Source organism: Rutilus rutilus (assembly GCF_951802725.1).
Source record: "Rutilus rutilus genome assembly, chromosome: 16".
In the NCBI taxonomy this organism is placed as follows: domain Eukaryota; kingdom Metazoa; phylum Chordata; class Actinopteri; order Cypriniformes; family Leuciscidae; genus Rutilus; species Rutilus rutilus.
Window position 1 is genome coordinate 246,646 of NC_140224.1, and position 8,686 is coordinate 255,331.

Genomic DNA, 8,686 nt, shown 5'->3' on the forward strand with positions numbered 1-8,686 from the left:
TGAAATAGTTCATAATTGTATTTTCTTGAGAAAATCTTTTTAGTTAGTCTTGTATATTATTCGATTAGATCAGATAACATTTTAAGCTGTCATATGGTCATGTTATAATGTGCTATGGGGCATGTTGTCACATTTCACTTCCATTCTTTCGGGGTAAATCAAGAAAAAAGTGTACACTGTATTACGTACACCACATAACTGTGAAATTAATGCAGGAAAAAATAAATACTCTGAACCAGCACCAACTGAGCCGGACGATGACATCACTGTTTTCTACAGAACTGCTTTATAGATGAAATGAACATGTGTGTATGTGTGCCCTTGTTTATATTACATTGTGGGGACCAAATGTCCCCATAAGAATAGTAAAACCTGAGATCACCTACATTGTGGCAGCCAGCGGTCCCCACTTTTCAAAAGGCTTATAAATCACACAGGATGAGTTGTTTTGAGAAAGTAAAAATGCAGAATGTTTCCTGTGATGGGCAGGTTTAGGGGTAGGGTTAGTGTGTGTGTGTGTGTGTGTGTGTGTGTGTGTGTGTGTGTGTGTGTGTGTGATGGGCAGGTTTAGGGGTAGGGTTAGTGTGTGTGTGTGTGTGTGTGTGTGTGTGTGTGTGTGTGTGTGTGTGTGTGTGTGTGATGGGCAGGTTTAGGGGTAGGGTTAGTGTAAGGGGACAGAATATACAGTTTGTACGGTATAAAAACCATTACGTCTATGGAGAGTCCCCACAAAGATAGTGAACCAGACATGTGTGTGTGTGTGTGTGTGTGTGTGTGTGTGTGTGTGTGTGTGTGTGTGTGTGTGTGTGTGTGTGTGTGTGTGTGTGATGGGCAGGTTTAGGGGTAGGGTTAGTGTAAGGGGACAGAACATACAGTTTGTACGGTATAAAAACCATTACGTCTATGGAGAGTCCCCACAAAGATAGTGAACCAGACATGTGTGTGTGTGTGTGTGTGTGTGTGTGTGTGTGTGTGTGTGTGTGTGTGTGTGTGTGTGTGTGTGTGTGTGTGTGTGTGTGTCTGTGTCTGTCTGTGTGTGTGTGTGTGTGTGTGTGTGTGTGTGTGTGTGTGTGTGTGTTTGCCTGTCCTGCAGGGATGTTGGCAGCTGATGAAGGACAGTTCTGCTGGCCTATTGAACTGCAAGTCTTTCAAGAGGAAGACTTTGATTGCAAGGACACTCGAGCCCTCCTGCTGCCTTCAGCCGGCGCTGGCCAAGACGGCTGTATAATTTTACGCTCACACACTTGCTTACATCACTGAGAGTGAGCTTTTTTCTATTTTAAGACCACACACACAACCATACAAGAAAGAACTACAAGCTTTAAGGTTCCAAGACAGATCCATATTTAGCACAGTAATTCATTTGTTGGAATGATTCAGCTTACATAGAGCTTGCAGCTCAGCTAACATGATGGTAATCATTTCAAATTGCCGGGTTTGAATTTTATTGAATAGAGATTGCTAAGTTCAAGATATCTCTATGTGTTGCTGAAAGAAGATAACATAACTGACATGTAAGTCGGTGGCTAATTAAAACACTAGGCAAAAACATAAAGCAAATCTGTAACATCACTGGTTTCAGGATTTACCATGGTAACAATTAATATTTCCACAAATATACTAGAACATTTTTTCTGCTTATTTTCTCTTTCCGAGACGCTCACACTTACAGAGATGTTAATTAGATCACTAATGACTTGTCTGATGGGTAAATAAAGTTAAATTACAATTTTGCCTGTTGAGCTCCAGAATCTGACAGTAATCACTCCAGGTTTTCCATGTCCCGCTTCCCACTCACTCGTCAGAGAAACAAACGATCATATTTGTTTTCCTAATGCACGTTTGTGGTTGTAATAGGAAATAGTGTCATTTTTGCTTATTCCTAAATGGGGTTAAAAAAAAAGAAGCTCAATGAGCCGCTGGTCTGAATGAATATCTCATCTGCATGTTCTCAATAATCATAGCTTCATTAATGGGATTTGCCAAGAGTTTGACTGATCTAACCCCTGAGACAGAACTACACACTCACCACTCTGGGGGCTAGTCATCTTCGTCTCATAAAACACGGTTCTGAGCAGTTTGGCACTTTCTTTGATTGCTGCAGAAGGACAGCTGTAAATTCATGCAATAGTAAAACAGCCAACACGTCTCTGTGATTCAAGGTGTATTTTGTAAATATGTAAATTATCCAGTACTGTTTAAACTACTGTCCTTAAAGTAGCCAAATCCCTGTCCTACAAACCCTTTTGTGAAAATTAGTTTACCGATATTCCATTCAATTCTGTTTGATGTTTTCAGACTAAACTATTAACAGTAAACCAATACTGTAATATTTGTGTATGTATAGTTAACTGCAGGTGGCAGATCCTTTTCCTATTTGGCACCTAAACCCTGGAACAGTCTTCCTAACATTGTCCGGGAAGCAGACACACTCTGTCAGATTAAATTTAGACTAAAAACATCTCTTTGACCTGGCATACACATAGAACATTATCAATTTCTATTATTAATCAAATCAGTTAAGTGATTGTTAGGCTGCATAAACTGGGAATGGGGAACACTTCATATAACAGGGTGAGTAAGGGACACACTGCGCATGAACTTCTTTTCATAAATGCATGTGACGGATCATGCGTCACCACCGATGGAAGATTTGAGTGGTGATTACATCAACATGCTGCCAACCCTAACCATAAACCTAAACACTACAATGTCCAAAACAGCATTATTTCAACAGTGTCAAAGTGCGGGGGGTTTCTGGGTGTTAAAGGTGCCATTGCATGGATTATCTTATTATTTTAGAATGTTTCCTGGGGTGCCCTTATAATGTTAGTATGTTTTTTTTAGATCAAAAGTTGTTATAATTTAGAAATAAAAGGCATATTTCCTAGCCTTATTTTAGCCTCTGATTTGAACGCTCTGTTTGAAGGGGCGTGTCTGTGTGAGACTTCAGTGTATACGCCCACTGCTGTGATTGGCTGCTGTGAGACTTCAGTGTAAACGCCCACTGCTGTGATTGGCTGCTGTGAGACTTCAGTGTAAACGCCCACTGCTGTGATTGGCTGTGAGACTTCAGTGTAAACGCCCACTGCGGTGATTGGCTGTGAGACTTCAGTGTAAACGCCCACTGCTGTGATTGGCTGTGAGACTTCAGTGTAAACGCCCACTGCTGTGATTGGCTGTGAGACTTCAGTGTAAACGCCCACTGCTGTGATTGACTGTAAGACTTCAGTGTAAACGCCCACTGCTGTGATTGACTGTAAGACTTCAGTGTAAACGCCCACTGCTGTGATTGGCTGTGAGACTTCAGTGTAAACGCCCACTGCTGTGATTGGCTGTGAGACTTCAGTGTAAACGCCCACTGCTGTGACTGGCTGACATGCTTGCATATGAAATATCTAGCATTACATGTGGAACTCTCTCAAAAACTTTTACTATTACAGCTATCGGGATTAACGAATCGTGAGAAGTTTTTTAAGTATTTAGATCTATTCCCATCACATAAAAGGTTGCAGTGATGAGCATTGAGCAGATGACAGCCTGTTGATCGCGTGAATGAAGATCTTATCATTGCAACGCAGTTTCTGCACTCTCACTAATGATTTCACCAATGCAAACATGAGGTAAGTACAGTAAGAGCTTCGTTGTGCAGTGTAACAGCGTCATTGATTTCATAATGAGTTTTGGCAAGTGTCGAGATAAACTCGCGCTGTGTGATTGACAGCTTGGGCGACTGGAAAGGGATTGTTCTTTGATCGCTATCTGTATATTAATCACAGTTTAAGTAAGATTATTTTCATCCTACTAAGAGAAACGACGTGAAGTTGATCGTTTAGTCACTGGCTTGATTTACTGATGCATAAACAGTATTGAACGACTTTGAGAGAAAGATTATCTGTCTGAACTTGAACAATTACACATCAGACATTTACATAACCCACTGGTTCTTCAGAGGCTCGGATGAAGGAACTAAAAAAATACCTTTGTGTTCATTTGTACATCCAAACACTGAGCAACTGCCATGCTTCGCTCGTTTGCAAGCCATGATGTCTCTCGAGGAAAAACCAATATGACGCTCGCGCAGCTCATTTTCTCATGGGCGGCCAAGCAGAGAAAGGGGAGGTGATCTTTCCCCTTATGATGACATACAGGGAAGATTCTAGATTCGCCCGTCTGAGCTTTCATTTTCTCAAAAATACCCAGGGCTTGGTTTACACCTATCAGAATGTCTAGCCACTGGGGGACCATAGGCAGGCTAGGGGAACTCATATTAAGGTTAAAAAGAAAACTCATAAAGTGAAATTTTAATGCAATGGGACCTTTAAATACAGTAATTTGCAGCATGGTGTCATTTGTCTGAAATTCGGCACATTGGATTCAAGTTGTCAAGAATGAAATCGACAAAGCTTGATTACACATTGTACTCTTCCATTTAATACAATTCTTTAGTCCAAAACTGAAAGTATAAATACATCTATTTACAATAAGATTCACAAAAACAATATGCATAACTCTAATGTATAAAATAAAGGGCTGAAACAGAATAGAAAGTGAAATACAGGGAATTTCAATCACTAGCGTTTTAGCCGACATGTAAATATGTGATATTGTGTGTTTTTTAAAAATATTTTTCTGTTTATTGTTTGTGTTTTGGATCATGTGTGTCCTTAATAAAAGCTTTGATAATCTATGAGAATTTAATTCTTATAATTAAAAATATCTTGCATACTTTCAGCTGGATGAAAGAAATCATGTCTGATGAACATCAGGGCTGGGCTGGTGTGTTATGAACGAGGTAGATCTGTCTCTAAAAGTCTAAGAGAGGGTGAATGTCCATGATTCGGCTAATTATTCCAGAATCATAATCTGTATCACAGCGTCTCTCATAATGAGTCATACTACAAAGTTGCTGTTTTTTTAGATACCTAGTATTTCACAGTCAAATATGCTACACCGAATGCAAGGGTTGAACATGGGTGCATGTTGAAAAATGTGAAGAATGAGTCATACGCCACAGGCTCTCTGAGTCTGCTTTTTGACGTCGCAGCTTCTGCCACTGCTCTCACACTTCTTTTATTCCGAGCACGTAGTGCTGCTTCCTGACGCTTTTTCTTAATGAATCCTCCTTCTTTCTCTAGCCCACCCAACCACTACTTTTCCTCCCTCACTCTCACCACTGATTCTTTCTCTTTGTTTCTCTCTCTCTTTACCCTCTTGCCTGTAATGGTAAAATCACAGATATTGTCACACCAGCCTCACGACTGCCGAAACATGAGGCCCTTCTGCTTTAGAAGGCAAAAATATTTTGACTTACAGTGATTTTATGGGTATATGTTACCATGCACATACAACGTCTGTTGGACAGAAAATGTATAAGGCTCTTTAAAAATGAAAACAGTTTTTCTTCACAAAACCTAGAGGTGGATGATACAAAAATATCTACTGTTAAAATACAGGCACTCAGAGAACACATACAAACAGCTGGCAATTTTTCTCACAGAGAAATATAAAAAAAAAAATACATATCATATAAATGTATAACATATATAAGACCAAAAACATGAATACACTACTTAGCAAAAAATACTCCTTAAACACTCCAAAGCTGAAGTACATAAACAGTGCAAATAGATCCGAAGTACTGAGCCGAAATACTGATCGTTTTCACATAAGCAGAATACTCTAATTGTACCACTTTTCACATGTCAGCAAATCAGGTTCATGTTCAGGTTTTTCTACTAGACATTCAGTTGACTGACACTGGTTTGCTGCTAAGATGTCAGTAGATATGATCCGAGTAATGTCCCTTCTGCTCTGTGCTTGAGTTACAGTGTGCAGGTGAAATCACACTGTTTTACAGAAATACATGCAAGCATGTATAGGAACATTTTCACGTACACTGTCCCCAGATTTCACTTTGCAGTCACTTGACAGACAAAGCGATAGGCAATATCAAAATAACAGTCTGGAACTTCAAAAACACTTCTGTGATGCAACACAAATACGTAAGCGTGCACAAATTTCACTCCAATCATAGTTAAATATGAAAAAAAAAAATAAATCTGTTCATTTGTCATGCAAAACATAAGTTCACATTATCTTGTCCTCATACATTTGACCTGGCATAAATAAATCAATAAATAAAAGTAAGTCCTGGCACTCATTGCAAACTGCATGTGATTTAATCATACATGATGTACATGTTCACATATTATGTAGTTGTCATTCTTCTCTTATCAGTGTTCATATTTCTTTCAAAAAGCCTTCCTTTCCTAACCTGCAGTCAGGTGTACAGAGATTTACATGATTTTCTTTTGCATCTTTCATAAAAACGCTCAAGATGAAAGCAGGGAAAGTTGCAGCATTATCAGGGACTCTCCTGTTTCTCCAATGACCCAAGCATATTATTTCTCCAATCCATAAACTGACACACACACACACACAGAGATCCTCCATGGCGCTCGTTCCTTTGTGATTTTTACCTAATAGAAACATGAGTCTTCCAATATATTTGCCAGTGTACTGTCACAAAAATGTTTCCAAAGGCCGTCCGTGAAAGTGAGGAGATGTTACAGACAACTTACCATCAAACACAGGCCAGTGGATTAGGGTTTTTCCTGTCCAGAACAGCAGAAAAACTCATAGCGTGTACAGCTCTGAGCTGAAGATGCCAGCCTCCTTCTTCTCTCTCCTCCGGGACCGATGAGCCTTCCAGCAAGCGGCCGCTACCAGCAGCAGGACGAAGCCCAGCACCAGCAGAACCAGCGACACCACCCGGGTCTGGGGCAGCGTGTTGAAGCTGAAGGTGACGCCACTGCCCGCCACACCGATGACCAGCGAGATCACCCCGAACGGGAACACACACCGGTACCAGGACTCCTCCGTGCCCCCGGTGGCCTGGGCCAAACGCTCCAGAGTGGACAGATCCTCCGGTTCTCTGGCTCCAGCCGTGGGGATCGAGCCGTCGTGGGACAGGCTGCGGTCGGGGTCCGGCTGAGCCGAGGCTGGGGGCCGGCAGGGCAAACGGCCCGATGAGCAGCCCATCTCACTGACCTCCTCACTGACACCACTGACGGCTCCTCTGGGTGCTGATCCTCCTCCTGCCGACTGCTTCAGGAGAGAGCATTTGCCTGGGAAGAGGGATATTTCTGGCTGTGATCTATATATAGAGCTGGATGAGGACAGGACGAGTCATGCAGTCGTTATATGCTGAGAAGACAGGTTTACTCACTTCCTCTCTCAGGCTGCGATGTGTTCCTTGTTCCGGTGCATTTGTTGAGTCTCCCCTGTTTGTAACAGCAGCACATTGTCTGTTTTGCTAGCAGAGCTGACTGAGTCTACAGTGCAGAGGGGCTGGGAGGAGCCAATGAGAGCAGAGGGGCTGGGAGGAGCCAATGAGAGCAGAGGGGCTGGGAGGAGCCGTCTGATTGGCTGCTTTTCTCCTGATGGCAGATGGTTTGAGAGAGCTCCAAACACAAGTGTTATTGATGATGCTGAAATATCCACAGCGTATGCCACCTACATTCATGTCCATCTCATGCCCTCTCATGCTTTTGCTTGTTCTTTTTCTATAAATACATATAAAAGGTTTGAATTCACTGAATTCAAAAGACGAAACAACAAGACCATAAATGAATGAATGAATGCATGTGTGTAAGCTTGTTTATAAACACACACAGTAGAAGAGAATTTTGCAAAGACACATTTTCAGCAGCCATTTCTCCAGTCTACTTAGAAAACACTGTTCTACATCAATCTTCATCTTAATCATCAACATTATAAAGTAGTTTGGAAATTGATAGACATTTCTTATTATTAATACAATTGCAAATTATTGTACTCAATGAAGTTTGCAATTGCAATAGAATATAAATGTTTCACCTGGAAACCTTGTTGAACAGTTTGAACAACTTCTTCAATAGTGAAGAGAAGACACTGGGATAAAAATAAAAAAGTTAAATTATATCATAATCAAGACTATTTAGATTAATATATTTCTGTAATGTCAACTCTCTAATGGACATGACAATGTTGATATGTTTGTTCTTGGCGGAATAAAAATGCTACACTGCTGCTTCTGCTATTGATCATTGCTGCTGCTGTTATTGCTGCTGCTTCTTCTATTATTGCTGCTGCTGTTACTGCTACTGCTGCTGCTGCTGTTATTGCTGCTGCTGTTACTGCTGCTGCTGTTATTGCTGCTGCTGTTACTGCTACTGCTGCTGCTGCTGCTGCTGCTACTGCTGCTGCTGTTATTGCTGATGCTGCTGCTGTTATTGCTGCTGCTGTTATTGCTGCTGCTGCTGTTACTGCTACTGCTGCTGCTGTTATTGCTGCTGCTGTTACTGCTGCTGCTGTTACTGCTGCTGCTGTTATTGCTACTGCTTCTTCTATTATTGCTGCTGCTGTTACTGCTACTGCTGCTGCTGCTGCTACTGCTGCTGCTGCTGCTGCTACTGCTGCTGCTGTTATTGCTGCTGCTGTTATTGCTACTGCTTCTTCTATTATTGCTGCTGCTGTTACTGCTACTGCTGCTGCTGCTGCTACTGCTGCTGCTGCTACTGCTGCTGCTGTTATTGCTGCTGCTGTTATTGCTGCTGCTGTTACTGCTACTGCTGCTGCTGTTACTGCTACTGCTGCTGCTGTTATTGCTGCTGCTGTTATTGCTGCTGCTGCTGCTGTTACT

The 8,686-nt window shown here is 41.6% G+C and overlaps 1 protein-coding gene across 1 annotated transcript; it reads right to left on the reverse strand.

Annotated features, from left to right (window-relative positions):
* Positions 1–4,624: 4,624 nt before the first annotated feature.
* On the reverse strand, positions 4,625–7,306 carry LOC311306628 (transmembrane protein 100-like). The gene is made up of 2 exons (XM_084435139.1): positions 7,232–7,306; positions 4,625–7,130 (listed from the first exon to the last, which is right to left on the reverse strand). Exon 2 carries the CDS (start codon positions 7,042–7,044, stop codon positions 6,640–6,642), a length of 405 nt encoding a protein of 134 aa, XP_084291265.1. The 5' UTR covers positions 7,045–7,130; positions 7,232–7,306; the 3' UTR covers positions 4,625–6,639.
* Between the last annotated feature and the right edge of the window lie 1,380 nt (positions 7,307–8,686).

Excerpts from the sequence above, each read along its gene's own strand:
- LOC311306628 (XM_084435139.1), bottom strand. The coding sequence starts at position 7,044 with ATGGGCTGCTCATCGGGCCGTTTGCCCTGCCGGCCCCCAGCCTCGGCT.